The sequence below is a fragment of the Carassius gibelio genome, chromosome A11, assembly GCF_023724105.1.
Source record: "Carassius gibelio isolate Cgi1373 ecotype wild population from Czech Republic chromosome A11, carGib1.2-hapl.c, whole genome shotgun sequence".
NCBI lineage: Eukaryota > Metazoa > Chordata > Actinopteri > Cypriniformes > Cyprinidae > Carassius > Carassius gibelio.
The window spans coordinates 6437178-6454615 of NC_068381.1; the positions used below are offsets into that span (position 1 = coordinate 6437178).

Genomic DNA, 17438 nt, shown 5'->3' on the forward strand with positions numbered 1-17438 from the left:
TTGAATAAATTGAATTTGAACTTATATTTTCTGTTTTCATTTTTATTTTAATTCAAGTTTCAGAAATTTTATGTGCTTTTTTGTCATCATCTTTAGTTTTTTTTATATATTTCTATTTAGCTTTAATTCATTTTTATTTCATATTTATTTAGTTGCAAAGGTAACATCTATAACTTTTACTTTAATTTAAGATTAATCTTCATATACAGGTATATATTTCTTATGTACAGTGGCATGCAAAAATTTGAGAACCCCTTGCAGAATCTGAGAAAATGTTAATAATTTTAACAAATGAACAGAGATCATACTAAATGCATGTTTTTTGTATTTAGTACTGTCCTGAGTAATATATTGTACATAAAAGAAAAACAAAATTACTTAGATTATTAAAATAACCCCACTCAAAAGTTTGGGAACCCTTGGTTCTCAATACTGTGTGCTGTTACCTGGATGATCCACGACTGTCTTTCTGTTTTGTGATGGTTGTGCATGAGTCCCGTGTTTGTCCTGAACAGTTAAACTGAGAACTGTTCTTCAGAAAAATCTTTAAGGTCCTGCAGATTCTTCAGTTTTCCAGTATCTTTAGCATATTTGAACCATTTCCAGCAGTCTACAAAAAAAAAAAAAAAAAAAAAAAAAAAACCTTTTTAAAAATACCATTCAAAAGTTTGTAAACTCCCCTTGGTTCTTAAAACTGTTTGTGGTAACCTGGATGATCTACTACTGTTTTTCGGTTTGGTTGTTCATGAGTCTCGTGTTTGTTCTGTACAGCATATTTGAAACCATTCCAGCAGTGACTGAATGATTTTGAGATCCATCTTATCACACTGAGGACAACTGAGGGACTCAAACAACCATTAAAAATGGTTCAAACATTCACCGATGCTCCAAAAGGAAACATGATGCAACAGGATGAGAATGTCCAAAATTTGTTGAAATATAATTTTTCCCCATTTAGTTCTGCCCTTCAGAAGCAACAGAAGATACTTGCATGTTTCCCGGAACACAAATTAAGTACAATTTACTTTGTTCTTCAAATTCCAAGAAGGCTCTTGATGCATTGTGTTTCCTTCTGGAGCATCAGTGAATGTTGGAACCATTTTTAATAGTGTTTGAGTCTCTCAATTGTCCTCAGTGTGAAAAGATGGATCTCAAAATCATTCAGTCACTGCTGGAATGGTTTCAAATATGCTGTACAGAACAAACACGAGACTCATGAACAACCAAACCGAAAAACAGTAGTAGATCATCCAGGTTACCACAAACAGTTTTAAGAACCAAGGGGAGTTTACAAACTTTTGAATGGTGTTTTTAAAAAGGTTTTTTTTTTTTTTTTTTTTTTTTTGTCGACTATATGTAAACATCTTTTATTTGAAATATCTTGCTTGGAACAGTACTAAATAAACATAACATGCATTTAGTATGATCTATGTTATTTTTTGAAAATTATTCACATTTTCACAGATTCCACAAGGGGTTTCCATACTTCCACATGCCACTGTATATTTTGTTTTATTTCACATTTAATTAATGAAAACAATCTTAATTGATTGAGCTATAAAAACAATAACAACATTGAAGTAAACATTAGACAGACAGACTTCTGTATTATACTGTATGTATTTAATATAAATGCCACATCAGTACATTTACATGATGGTAATGCACCTTACTAAGCAAACTCATTTCACTTTACTTGGAAATTTATTGAGGTGTCAAAATGCGGTTGAACTGGGACATGCAGACACAACTGTGTTGACACTATAATAAGAGCACAGATAAACATGACCTTAACACACCATAATAACCTAAACTCCCTTACATTTTTAAATGATCAAATTTAGATATGTAGGTATTTAACTAACAGATATTAACTTTTTTAATATTATTAACTTTCAAGCTCATTGACGAACATTTTATATAACTTATGCATTTAATTTATTTTTAATTGATTTTATTTTGTTTTGGGGGGTATTTACATGACCTAAAAGTCAGATTAATGCATGATTAGACTTGGTGCCTACGGGAATAGTTGCTTAGTTTATCTCGATCAAGAGCTGTCACAATAAATGTGCGCGTCTCCTTTAAGAGAGAAGGGGTTTAGAAGCTCGCGCTTCCGCAATAGACACTCACTGACCCCATGTGAACGCGCGCGCACAGCGGCTATACAGTCAATGACAGGAACTCCTCAGGTTAAGACTTTCTTTTTAATTACTGACACTTTTAACTTGGAACTTTTCTACTGAACGCGAATAAGACTTTTATTATTAGATATAATTGTTTTGGAATTCATTCCCATAACTTAATGGATTTTTTAAATGTATTTTAATCTTTCTGGTGATGTTGAAACTGGCGTTTTACTTATATGTTTCTGGATATAAGTGGCCCAGTGCTGGTAATTCTGTGAGCGTCAGTTATCACAGGAATTCTTCAGCAGTGTATTTTCGGAACAGCGTCACTCGGTGACAGCGGATAGTTTATCTGTGGATTTTAAAGGACCCTCTTGAGCCACGTTGAGTGTCTGATAGCTTAATCTCACCTGCACTGAAAGATGCTCCAGGATGGCAAGTCTCAAACGGAAAACGCGGACGCGTCCGAGCCAGAGCCAAAGCCCGAAGCGCAAAGCGAGAAGCCCGAAGCGAGCGAGAGCGCCGCGTCTCACCCCGAGAACGAGTCCACGGACACAGACTCCTCTCAGTTCCCCCTGCCCGTTTACCCCAAACTGGAAATCAAGCGCTATGCTGTGACTGATGACTACAAAATCTCAAGTCAAGTGTTAGGTCTGGGTATTAACGGCAAAGTTATGGAGTGCTATAACAAGAAAACCGGACAAAAGTGTGCGCTTAAGGTAAATCACACACACATGTTGTAATGGGGATACAATGGGATAGTTAAATCAACTCCTAAGATATGTTTGTCGGCAAGTTGACATTATGAACCTGTTAACCTGATCCGATAAATGTGGCTTTGCTTCAAAAGCAGTCCTTAAGCCTCAAAATATTAAGCACAACGGGTAGTTAACAGATATCATGGACATTAACTCATTTTCTATAGACCTATTAAAATTATGGGTCTTTTTAACATCAAATTTAACATTTTCATGAATCATGAATCATGAATGACTGAAAAATTCGGAGGAAATCACATCGGTGGAAAGGTTTGAGAGCCCTGCACATAATTTTGTTAGATGACAGTTGTATAAAGTCCATGTCAAATATGACAGCTTTGTAAAAACAGTTTAAAATAAAGTTAACTTTTCAGTAGCACTACTGTTCTGCATGTATGTACTTGTTATAGTATTTACAATAACAGGTTAATAACTAGCTACTAACCCCGGACCTACCCCCAAACTGAACCCTAACCCATTATCCAGTATTAATAAGTACACTCTGAGTATAGATAAATGCACATCCTGTAAAATGTGCAACCTAATTTTCTAATGAACTTTAATTTGCTGTAGGTGTTGCTTGAGCTACAGGAGTTTTGCCTTGTTAATCAAGAAAGCAATTTGTTATGTATTCATTCATCTGATTTTACAGAAAAACAGTTAATTTACTTGTCTCAAGTGTCCCTAACATTTTGCGTGTGTCATCATGGTACCGTACCTCATGTAAAGGGTCACTTGCTGGAGTTACAAACAGTGCTGAGGTTCCTAGAAACTGGAGGGCCACTAGTTAAAGGCTTGCCAAATCTGACTTGGCTCTTTATGGAGATAGCGTGTGACACACAGCACTCAGGCAGAGCAATGGAAACACGTCACCCGAGTGCCATCGTGGACAGGGATTTAGTGTCCAGTATAATCCAGCTGAATCAGAAGAACCGAATATGCACATAAGGAGAAAAAAAGAAGACATAAGGAATATAATTTTATTAATTTATTTAATATTAATTATTAATTTACTATTTATTATATTGCATTCATTTATTAATTCATATTAAGTCAATCTGATTCAACTTATAAAATATCATGTTCATTTTAAATCTAAATGTCTGTAGTAATATATCAAAATAAAGATTAATTAAATTAACACATTAGGGCACTGTAGGTGAAGAAAAAACGAAGAGATGCAAAGTGTACCAAAGATTCAGGGAATGATACATCTAATCTTTTTATGTTGTGAAGCAATTAGAGCTTATAAACTTCCCTGCTCACCTGAAGTTTTTCAGGCCATCTAATATTTTGCAAGTCTGGACTGCACCTGTTCTCTCTGTTTTACAATTTAGTGGAAGATGTCTAACAAGGTATAAACAGCAGCTGACCCGAGTAGTTAAGTTAAGGATTTTAATATCACACGAAGTCAAAATGCAGAGACTTATTTACTCTCAACTGACATACCATCCCAAATAATTCTTGAGAGTGGTACAGGCATTGCTTATTATTATGAAAATGGCACAGGCTTAAATAAAGAAGGCACTTTTGATGCTTATTGTGTTGAGAGTTATGCTATCCTAAATGAAACTCATTGTGCTGGGGTACAATGAAAATCCAATTGACCCGAGTCATTCAAGAGTAATTTATTGCTCAATATCCTCGTTGCTCTTTAATCACAGGGTAAATAGGCATAGGGCAGAGCTGTCCATCTTGGCAGTCTTTTAATTAAGTAGTATGTTGAAGGCTATGAACGTGAGTGTATATGTGCTGTTTAAATCACGCTGCTGAATAGAAGCCAACCTTTAAATCTAACTCATTCAATTCATTCTTGATTTCCCACATTGGATTTGAACAGTTGCCAACAATGAAAAGATATCTTACAGCTTGACTGAACCCCTGAGATTTATTTATTACGCTGCCATTGGGTCTCTGTCTTGCAGAGACTGTACCCTGCATGGTCCGGTGGAGTAGGGGTTCTTGATCCCTTGATTGAGTTTAGTTTAAGGTTCCTGGTCTACAACATTAGAAATTAACATTTAGAAAAGGAACCAATCCTAATTTAAAAGGGCAATTTCTTCCTAGCCAAAAATAATAATAATAATAAAATAAAAAACTAAAAAAAAAAATCTAATTTACATAATGTGAAAATGTATATATTATTTAAAATGCTGAATTTGTATGACAACTATAGGACAGAATTTTCTATCCTATAAGAAATATTGAATATGAACAAAATATAAATTTCTTAATTTTTGTTGTTTAAATAATTTCTTTTCTATAACAATCATGTCTGTTCAGAATTCTGTCTTTATAAATATTATATAAATTATAAAAAAAGTATAAATAATTATTATAATAATATAAGTTGTGTTTTTGTTACAAATTCTGTGACAAAATCAGAACTTTGTTTAATGTTTAACAGTATTTATTGTAACTTAATGAAGCAACATGGTGGTAAAATTGCAATGAAAAATGTGTGAGCCCTGTTCAATGGCCTTTCACCGTTCCCATTGTGCTGTCAGCTATACTGTATGCTCGACTGGTTCATATTACAGCCCTGGCACTGCCACTCTCACTGTTCAGTGTTCGAGTTCATATTTCCGCACAGATTCTACATTCAGGATCCAGGCAGATATTGTTCAATCCTGGTATATTTCCAAGGGTGCCACAAGGTTCATCTGGAAGGCGCTTGATGTTTTCTAAGAAAGGGTGATGAAATTTGTTTCCCCCAAGGGAGAAACAGAGAAGGCAGAGTGTGACAGCGCTGTATGACGTATTTGCAAGAGCTGCCAAATTGTCTATAGAAGATCATTTTTTAGTAGGGTCAGTTTTATGCTGTAGCAGTTTGTGTACGAAAATTTGGGCTATGAATTAAATTCAAACTCTATCTCATTAGTATTCAGTGATTTTTTTTTACAACAGACCTAAAAAGAGTATAGGGTTACATGAGATGAGAATAGTTTTTTATAAAGCAGCAGAATGCTGTGTAATACTGTGGTGTCTTTAACAAGAGTCTTATTTTAGACAGATGAGAGTGTCATGTTTCACGTGTAATCGTAAAATATGACCTGGACAAACACAAAGTAACGTAAACACTCATGCGTGTCTCTGTTTGACCAAGAACCAAGTGTGAGATGGTTATGATTACGCTGACCCCAAATTAATCAAGCTGAGCCGCTTCAAATGACAAAACAGACCAGAACGCAAAACCCCCACACGTTTCTGGGCTGAAACTGAAATATAGTGGTTTCTAGTAAATGTAATTCCCCGCTCTGTTTTTTAAGGAAACTGTGGTCACAGAAAACTTTTGGTTACGTTAAGTGCTATTATAAATATATATGCTAACTGAAAAATAATAAAATGCCCTTAACATCTAAATAAACTGATTTTATTTTACTGACAATATTGAATGCATCAATCTGACTAAGCTACACGAACAAAAGTCATTTCAAAGTATAAATAAGCTAAGAGCTAAGCTAAGAGATTTTTCTCACAGTTAATTTTACTGCTGAGTTTATTAAATCCAGGCTAGTCATAAAGATTGAACCTGTCAATTTAGCCATCATGTATTCTGCAATCAATCCCTGTTGCATATATTGTCTTTTTATGTTTCTGTGAATTCAGCAAACTGATTGATTTCATGGCAAATGCGATTATGCATAAGTGTACTGGCCTTAATTGAGATCATTGTAAACTGAAAAAGCAGACTCAAAATTAGATCTGACTCATTCGTAATACATGGTCGCACATCTGCTTTCTCCCATGAGTAAAGTATTTTTCAAAAGTGATACATACATTTTGTTCTAAATACTTTCTATTTTATATATTTCTAAAATATTCAGCATCACAACTGATAATAATACGTTTTTTTTTCTAGTTTAATAGTTAACCGTAATAAGCATGTGAACAATAACAGTAATACATTTCTTAGAAAACTCCACTAAGAGTTCTTTGTAAGTTAACATGTTTGTTAGCACCAGAAAGTGCTTGCATTCATAATAATAGATGCTGTTGCTCCTTAGAAATTAATCATTTAACATGATTACCCATAAAGCTTATGCAGCAAAACCAGTGCACATGTGAATTATTGTGTGTGTGTGTGTGTGTGTTATCTGATACTCTCGTGGTTTTCTTCCAACCACAACTTCTATTCTGTTATTGTTGTAAAAGGATTTTCCTGACGTCTGTTTCACTGTGATTCTATAGCAGGTTTCTGTAGGTGGTTCCTGTATCTCTGAATCAGGACTGAACTATAAAGGTTACTCCAGTCAGTCATTTACAACACTGCCCTTGAAACTCCATCCCACGGGCAATCTCTGTTAAATGACTCAAACTGTCTTTCGGCTGCAGCTAGTCAGAAAGCTAAAGCTAGTCTCTTTTTCACCCACACATACATATACACACACATTATGAACTTTGGTTATCAGCTGCAGAGACAGAGACAACGTGGGTGGGGGTCAAATCAAGTTGCATGCAGTTCACACCTCTGTAAGTGGTTCAAACAGCTGTTGGGCTTTAACTGATAGAAATTAAAACCAGAACCCTATTTCTGTTTGCTTGTATGTAAACAATTGATAAACTTTATAAAAGTGTGTAAATGGAAATAGCACATTTCTTTGCTAGTCATTTGTTTTATGTGCTGATGGCATCTGCCTTAACTGGTTTTATTCAAGTCAAAAATAGTTTGAGATCAAGAGTAATAAACACAAAGTAAGATATTTTAGGATTGTCTTAGTTTTTCGCCACCTTCAGTGAAAGTCAATGACTGACTTCTTGATTCAGTGGACAAACACTTTTGAAATAATCTTCTTTCATGATCCGCAGAAGAAAGACATAAAGTTATATAGGTTTGGAACAATGTGTGGGTGTGTATACGGTGACAAAATGTTACTCTTTTTGGGTTCCCCCCACTACTTTAAATGAATAGTTCACCCAAAATTGAAAATATACTGAAATTGCACCCACCCATAGGTGATCCAATATGTAGATGAGTTAAAGAAGTTGAAAACAGATTTGAAGAAATTTAGCATTACATTTCTTGCTCACCAATGGATCATCTGCTGTGAGTGGGTGTCGTCAGAATGAAGGAACGAAACAGCCTCGTATTAAAATTAAAAAGTCATATTATAGACTTGTATTACATTTAAAATGGGTTAAAGAAAAGTTTGTTTATTACAAACCCACAGCTTCTCACTTCACAAGCCATTAGTTACTTGTTTTTATCTGCTGTTTGAACTCTCATTCTGATGGCACCCATCCACTGCAGAGGATTTAAATCTGTTCATTTTTGGGTGAACTGTTCCTTTAAGACTTCCTATATGATTATATACCCATACCTTTCTTGGTTTTGTAAATACCTGCTGACATCAGTAAACTATTTATAAAACTACTACAGTCTGTATCAATTGATCATAGACATCATGTTGCCTAAAAGGGACACAAACACTAAAAGGATCTCAACCAAGAAGTTACACTGGGTGTTGCTGCAGTGGAAGGTTTCAGACCCCAAAAATACACTCTGATGCGATGCATGTGCAATGTCAAGGTCTCATACTGTTCTAGTGCATGCCATGTGCTGGACGTACCACTTACGGGGAGAGAAAGGACGAGCACAGAGTGAAAACAATTAATTACTTTCTGGACTCTGTGTGGTAAACTGCTTTATATGAATAGAAATGTTCTATTCTATTGCATAACTGTTCTTCTTTAATGGGCAGCAAGGAATGTTCCAGGTTCAGAACAATGCGGTTAATTGCCACAGATGCAAAGGCCATAGATGATGTGAACAAATCCTTTTTTTTATGTTTTGTTTAAAATTCAAGGTAACACTTTATTTTAGGGACTCTTAACTAGTTGCTTATTAGCATGCATATTACTAGGATATTCACCATTTATTAGTACTAATTAAGCACATATAAATACCTTATTCTACATCCCTAATTCTAACTAAACTTAAAACTACGTGACTAGTTAATAAGCAGCAAATTAGGAATTTATTGAGAGAAAGTCGTAGTTAATAGTGAATGAGTGTTTCCTATTCTGAAGTGTTATCAAATTCAATTTTTATATATATTTAATATAATTATTGTTATTGTTTGACCCAAATTTTTGAACAGTAGTGTATACATTTTTCTAAAATATGAAAGACTGACAGTGTGCATCTTTTTTCTAATTTCTTTAGATTCTGTACGAGTGTCCCAAAGCCCAAAGAGAAGTGGAACTGCACTGGCGAGTATCTGGGGGGCCACATATTGTTCGGATACTCAGCCTCTATGAAAACATGTATCGTGGGAAAAAGTGTCTTCTCATAATTATGGAATGGTAAGCCCTGTCAGTGGTAAAACATAATTTTCCATCATAAAAATAATTTCCCATGGCAAAAATAACACAGCTCTTTAGTCGATGTCCTTGACTAATGACATTTCTTTCTTATAAAGACACAAAAGGAAAAACAGAACATATTGCTGTGGGGGTTTTTTCCTGTATTTTTTTGATATCATGTGATCTTCTGTCACAGTCTTGCTCTGAATGAACAATAGTTTCAGTTCTCTTTTTCACTGGTAATATCTCAATTATATCTCAGTTTTTTTTTACTGGAACATATTAAATGTCTCTTTGTTAAATAGCCAGTAGATTTAGGGGAACGGGGCATTCTCGTTCTAGAAAACGTCTTATTAGACGGAAATTGGTGCAGTCCAACATGAGTATATCATTTTCCAGAAAAGACAGCCTGTAGATTCTTAGTTTCAGCCTCAAAGCTAACAGACATGGACTTAAAACCACACCATTTTGATTTTAATTTCATGCTGTTTAATCGAACGGTGGCTTTGAGTGCTGTATTAAGTGATGTGCTTTATCTGAGGTGTCTGAGCAGTCTGAGAGTGTCTCATTCACTCTCACTGTGAAAGCAGCACTCAGAGGAGCAGAGAGGGACCGTCATAGTCCAGCATTCACAGAGACAAATGTCCCATCCCTTAATTAAAACTCCTTTTCTGTTTCCCTCTTGCTTTCGGACATTTTGGCAATAATATGATTCACATCATTTTATAGCCATAAAGCCAAGTTGTTGTTTTCACATGCTTAGCTGGGAAAGAAACTCAGCTTATTGTGATTGTGTATTTGTGCATTAAGCCGTATAATTAGAAAATGTGTGTGTGTGTGTGTGTGTTTGTGTTTGTGTTTGTGTGTGTGTGTGTGTGTGTGTGTGTGTGTGTGTGTGTGTGTGTGTGTGTGTGTGTGTGTGTGTGTGTGTGTGTGTGTGTGTGTGTGCGTGCATGTTGTGTCAGTATGGAGGGGGGAGAGCTCTTCAGCAGAATCCAGGCCAGAGGAGACCAAGCCTTCACCGAACGAGGTGGGTTTTCTGTGCCACTGTGTTTCACAGCACACACAAACACACAGGATATGTACGATGCAAATATAGATTTATGTTACCACAAACACACACACATACTTATTTAGTTGGTTAGCTGATCGACTTTATATATGTGTGTGTGTGTGTCTGTGTGTGTGTGTGTGTGTGTGTGTATATATATATAAACAACTATAATACAAATATATTTTCCATTGTTTGTTTAGTTAGTCTTTTCCTTATGCAATATCAATTAAGTTGAAACGTTTATTTGCTAGCAATAATTCTATATACTTTCTGTTGGTTAGTAAGTTTGTTAACTAAATATGGTTATGATGAGGCTATTTACCAAGCTACATTGGTTGGTTAGTTAGTAAGTTATGATTATGATTAGATTTCAGTTGGTTAGTTAGTAAGTCAGCTAGGTAGTCAGTCCTTTCTTGAAGAAGCCATTGAATTGTAAACTTGACTGATATTCTGAGGCAGGAACTGAGTAGTAGTTACACTTATAATCATGAAATGACATCTGTAGTCCCTCTGTTCTGTGCCTGCAGAGGCATCTGGGATCATGAGAGACATCGGCACAGCCATCCAGTATCTGCACAACATGAACATTGCACACAGAGACATCAAGGTAACATGACTGTTACTAGAACTACCATCTGTAAGGATAAGAATAAAATTATATTCAAGTCAGGTATTCAGGTAAACTGGAATATTTGTGTCATTGTTGACAATATTTTGAGTTTCTCTATACCCCCATCAGCCAGAGAACCTTCTCTACAATAGAAAAGCAGACACTGGAGTTCTCAAACTAACAGATTTTGGCTTCGCTAAAGAGACTTCACTGAATAACCTCTTACAGACGCCCTGCTACACGCCGTATTATGTAGGTCAGTGAGAGGAATGTCACTCTTATCATGAGAGGTGCATTCTTTACCTCTCTTTAAACGGAGACTAAGACTGAGTTTTGTTTGTATATGTAATGTAAACAGAATAACACTTGGTGTACTAATGCAAACTAATGTGTGTGTTTTTCTTTCTTAATATGGGTCTCCAGCACCAGAGGTTTTAGGCCCTGAGAAATACGACAAATCATGTGATATGTGGTCTCTGGGAGTGATCATGTACATCCTGTGAGTATATATTGCTACCTTAAGTGGTAAATTAAAGCTGTGGTGTACCTCATTTTAAATGTCTACTAAACTAGATGAAACTGGTTTGTTCCTCTTTCTGATGCATGAAGGTTGTGTGGATTCCCACCCTTCTACTCCAACACAGGACAGGCCATTTCACCGGGAATGAAGCGGCGGATTCGCATGGGCCAGTACGAGTTTCCCAAACCAGAGTGGGCTGAAGTGTCTGAGGAGGGTGAGATGCATTTTATGTCTACATGAGGTTTGACTGGGTGCAAACCTCATGTAGCCTGTTCACCACCAGAGGGCAGTATCGCTTTGTTTTTTTTTTTATTGCTATCTTCATGACTACATGTAATAATAGACTTGTTTTATGTATGCATGGTTATAAATAATTATAGCTTTCAATATTTCAGTGCAAAGTAATTTTTTTGCATAGTTATCCTACTTTGTTTTTTATTGCCTTTTTCAGTTATTTTTATTTTATTTCATTTACTGAGAATTAGAAACATTCATACAATTAGAAATATATACTGCATATTGAGCAATATAATTATTTTCGCAAGTATTTTTTTTATCCCTAGGGATAATTAAATGATCTTAATTTAATATATATTTTAAGTTGAATTATTAATTATGTCTAATAATACATTCTGCTTAATTTTCATACTTACAATCTTAAATGCAAGTCAGCAGCGTTGTCCTATGTTTACATGTGACGTCAAAAGAGAACAATTCAAAAATTGTAATTTATGGAACGGAACATACGGATTGCTCCAGACGGTGTTTGCAGTATGTTGCAAATATTAATAAATGCCTCAGATATTCTGACTGTGTCTGTAAATTCAATCTGGTTCTCAATTCTGTTCACACTGGTGTTTGATCCAGTATTTCCCAACCTGTTTTTTTTTTTGGACCCCTACAGCCCTGATCTAGATTATGGGGACCTAAACAATCATGTTCCCCTTACATATATAATATTCTTCTCCTCCAGCCAAACAGTTGATTCACAAGCTATTGAAGACCGACCCTAATGAAAGAATGACCATTGAACAATTCATGAACCACCCGTGGATCAATGTGAGTATTTCAGCTGATTCTGTCTGTTTCTCTGGATATATTTGCTCTGCATATACAGCGATCCAACACTGAAATGTTTCTTTTAGCAATCCATGGTGGTTCCTCAAACACCTCTCCATACCACACGAGTGCTGACAGAAGACAGCGAGATGTGGGACGAGGTCAAGGTGAGCACACCATGCAGTACACATTGAAAGAATTACACTACCTCTTTAGAATAATGTTATCATTTAAGTGTCTTTGTCACTCTATATTGTTATTTTTATGTAATATCTGATGCTGAGGAATGAATACACTCTGAGGCCATTATTTTCTGTAATACCATCTGTATCCTCAAGAGGGAGCCACACAGAAGAAAAAAACAACTGAGTAACTTTATGTGACAGTACATATATAGAGTAGTACATACATACACAGTATATATAGTGCTTAACAAACTTATTAAACCACCACTACTCAATCTAAGGTTTGTGCTACAGCTTACACAACAGTATTGTTGATTACCAAACAATTTTTTTATTTTTCTGTAATGGTTAATCCACTAGTATGTGTAAGCTCTTTAGTCATAATAGTGTTTTTAATGCTAAATTGTTGTTATCCATGATTATTGTTGTTATCCATGAATTTTAAAATTTACTGTTTTACAAAAAAGGCAGATAAAATATTAAAGCACTTATTTTTTTTTTATTCAGATGCCCAATTACAGTCAATAACAACAGAGACTCATGAACAGCACACACAAACACACACACACAATAATAATAAAAAATAACATAAATGTTATGCTATTTAAATTTATAGATTATAGAATTTTAAAAATTCAGCCGTTTTACTAAATAATCATTAATATTATTATTATTATTATTAGTGATTGCATACATATAAATATGTTATATATTTTATTAATAATAATAATGTTGGTATAGATAAAAGTTTTCAAATATATATCTGAAAAAACAACTTTTTATGTTATACTATTTACATTTTTCACCTATTTTTCTGTCTCTTGGTTTGTAGGAAGAGTTAACCAGTGCACTGGCCACCATGCGTGTCGATTACGAGCAGGTGAAGATTAAGGACTTGAATGCCTCCAGTAACCCCTTGCTTAACAAGAGACGCAAGAAAGCAGAAACGGGACAGAAGAGTGGAGGAAGTGGATGCAGTAACCAATGAGGGACTGGGGATGAAGAATAGATAAATCAGTGACATGAAGGAAAGTGCAAGAGCAGATAAACGGAGTCAAGAGCAAGAGTGGAAGCATGAGGAAATAGATGGACTCTCCAAAGAAGAACTGAGGACTGAGCGAAGAGGCAAGAACAGGAGACAATTTTGTTGATAAACAAGAAAATTTGCAATGCACATGTACACAGAGGAAGTCCTTGTTTCTATCACCAGCAGTGAAGAAGACTTTAAAAAGCTGCTTTAAAATCCTTCAGCTGTGTGTGTGTGTATGCTGTAAGTTTTCATTAATGTTTTGTGTACTAATCTATTACTTGATGTGCACTGGTCACACTATGTATGTGTTATATATGTGTATTTGTATAAGATGTGTTTCTGTGTGTCTAAGTCTCATCAAGCTGATCATGCAGACCACTCCAGAGACTTAAAGGAATAGTTCACACACACAAAAAAAAGAAATTGCTGAAAATGTACTCAAATGTACCCCCAGGCCATTCAAGATGTAGATGGGTTTGTTTCTTCATCAGAACAGATTTGGAGAAAGTAAGCATTACATTTGCTCACCAATGGATCTTCTGCAGTGAATGGGTGCCGTCAGAATAAGAGAGTCACAACCACTCCAGTTTATCAATGAATGTCTTTTGAAGTGAAAAGCTGCATGTTTGTATGAAACAAATCCATGTTTTTAACTGATCTACATCTCGGATGGCTTGAGCGTGAGAACATTTTCAGAAAATGTTCATTTTTTGGGGTAAACTTTTCCTTTAATTTGATGTTGCTTTGGGCTTTCTTATGGGCCCTTTCTACTGCAAATAAAAATTCTAAATGCATTTCCAGAGGAATTGTATGTCTGACTAGAAGTGTTTCACAATATTCCTTGTGTTGCGAGATGTGGTGCTTTTTGATGCAGTGAGTCATTTCCTGAACCTGAACTCATCAACATCTGCATTACTAAAAACCTGACCTCAGACATTTTCTACAGGCTTTATTCCTTTAGTGGACCAGTCAGTTCTAGAGAAGCTGACATCCACATACTAGATCTCTCCTTTCACCATCTCAAACATTCAGCTGTTTAATATTTTGGTTGCCAGAATTTGCATTAGTCAGAAATAATTACCTATTCAGACTATTATGATGATGAAATACTAGGATTTCCCACAGGTACTTACACTTTTTATGATGATTATTACTACAAAGCTGAGTAGATTCTGAGAAGAAATGTTTTCCCATTTTAACTTTTAAAAAATGTTTCACTGTAGAAAACTGACCGAAAACAGTTCACTTGGAAGCAGCCTGTGCTAAATGCTCTGTTTTCTCTGTGGTCAGGCACTGCATGTGGTTTATAAATAACACTTATCACACAGGGTTTTGGTACAAAGCCATCATTCTTCTGGCTGATAGCGGACCACTTTCTAGTGAACGTATTTATATGACCACTTAACAGTGACCTTTCCCCTAGTTTCTGCCAGCTGATGTTTAAGGAACAAGTGCCTGTGCAGAGTCTGTGGTTGAAAACTATTACAGGCAAAGCTCTTTTGAAATGGTATTTTGAAATTGTTTTATGAAAAGTACCAGTGAACAAGTTACTGCAGTCACAATCATAAATCATTACTAAACATGTGTTTCCCCCCGCAATACACAGGACAATGACATCAACAATCAAAATTTATGATAAATGTCAAACATCCTTTTCTAGCACATTTCATGACAAGAATTTGCTAAATTATAAAACAATATATACCTAAAATTGAAATAAAACAATGGAAAGTAATTTTAAATCTTTATTTAACCTCAGAACGATGGTGCTTAAGTCTGATTTTGTGGTGGCAAAAATCTAAGTGATGAAGGATTTTGAAAGTCTGATTAGGATGGAGATTTCAGTGCTTCAGCTATTTTTATTTTAAAGTAACTTTCTATTTTGTGAAGCTCAGCAATCTTGTTCTGCACATCAGAGCGCTATACAGTATTCTTTGGTTTTACTCCTTGTGCTGCATGATTAAGGGATTTTGGCATTTGAATTCCTTATATTTATAATCCTGTGTACCAGGAAGTCATGGCTGGACAATTTCATGCTTCTAGTCACCCTGGTGTGCTAAATTTCTAGGCATGCCAATACTTATGGCCAACATGCATTGGAGAAAAACATTTATTTCATAATGTGAGTTTCGCCTAAGTTCGTTTAAATCTCTTTGTTTTGCATAAAAACACCAACTAAAAATAAGATATTCAGACCAATATACTGTAAGAACATGGAACAGAGTTTATATATATATAACTGTTTTTCATTAATTATACTGTATAATGGTATGAACTGACTCTGTTCAAAACAAATCAATGAGATCATTCTGCTCAAGAGCACGTCCGTGCCGTGAGAGCCAGGAATGGGGTACGAGTTGTGCTGGGTCACTAATCACTGTGACTTTTATAAAGAATGTTCCGGACAGACACGGAAAGGTCAGGATCTGTTGTCACAAGTTGTGTTTTTATTTTCAGTCTTCTCCAACCTTTAATGTTGATCTGTTATGCCTTTTTTTCCTTGGTGACACTGCAAATATTCAGACTACCCAAATATTTCCACAATTTTTGCTACGGTTATATTGTAAATGTAAAAACAGTGTGCTGTCTATGGCGAGATCACAAGCTTATGTTGACGTAAGTGTGTGTGTGTGTGTGCACCAGATCACATTTACATCCTGTTCCTATAGGCCCTTCTTCATTTCATGCCCTCATCACAATTTCATGCCCTGCTTTGTTCCAGTCTGAGCGTAACTGTGACTAGTGTCACACTTTTGTCTTACCAGAAAGCACTGCAATTAACAAGAAACTAAAACATTGACTGATATTGACTGCAAGTCAAGCTCAAATCAGCTTTGTGTATTTATAGTGACCTGTGTCCTGACTTGGCCTGTGTCCACAGCTCTGTCTGTCTTTACTGATGCTTTACTATGGGACATGTGGCTATGTGAGCGACATGTTCCACTGTACTAAATATGTCTAAATGTGTCTAAATATGTTTTTGGAATGCAGAAGCACTGCAGCATCCAGCAGGTCAAGTTCCTAATGTAGCTGAGACATCCTGAGAGACAGCGTGTAATTAAAACACCTCTCCTGCATTAGTCGGCCATGTAGGTCTTATTAAATTAGGTTAGAAATGATTCTACACCTAATGGTGTAAGTTCTTATAAAAGCAGTGAAACACACACACACACACACACACACACACACACACACACACACATATTTATAATTTTTTTTTCATTAAATCTTAATATACCTATAGCTACAACAATAGTACTTTCATATAAGTCATATACAGGATTTGGGATGTATATAAGATACCCATGTATGTCTTATATACATCCTAAGGAACATTACATTAATTATATGATTATATGAAACATTACATTGTAAATCAATATCTTAAAGAACTATATAAAATACATAAACTATATAAATAAATTCCTCTATACATTTTTACTGTATGTATACATTGCAATTCAAGATTTTATATACTTACATAATATTATTTTCTAAATAAATTGAATGTAATACATAAAGATTTCGTTTTGCTCCAAAACAAACTATTGTAAATCAAGGTAATATTTCCCCAAAAAACATATTGTGTAGTTCTTTTATATGTATGTGTGTGTGTTTGTGTGTGATTTCACCAAAAAATCATGTATAATAAGAATTAAAAATAGTGTCTATCTATCTATCTATCTATCTATCTATCTATCTATCTATCTATCTATCTATCTATCTATCTATCTATCTATCTATCTATCTATCCATCCATCCATCCATCCATCCATCCATCCATCCA

The 17438-nt window shown here is 35.1% G+C and overlaps 1 protein-coding gene across 1 annotated transcript; it reads left to right on the forward strand.

Moving 5' to 3' along the window:
- Nucleotides 1-2135: 2135 nt before the first annotated feature.
- On the forward strand, nt 2136-14451 carry LOC128022173 (MAP kinase-activated protein kinase 2). The gene is made up of 10 exons (XM_052609479.1): nt 2136-2848; nt 9054-9193; nt 10159-10223; nt 10775-10854; nt 10987-11113; nt 11281-11356; nt 11467-11591; nt 12351-12436; nt 12523-12603; nt 13454-14451. Exons 1-10 carry the CDS (start codon nt 2552-2554, stop codon nt 13607-13609), a joined length of 1233 nt encoding a protein of 410 aa, XP_052465439.1. The 5' UTR covers nt 2136-2551; the 3' UTR covers nt 13610-14451.
- The last annotated feature ends 2987 nt before the right edge of the window (nt 14452-17438 follow it).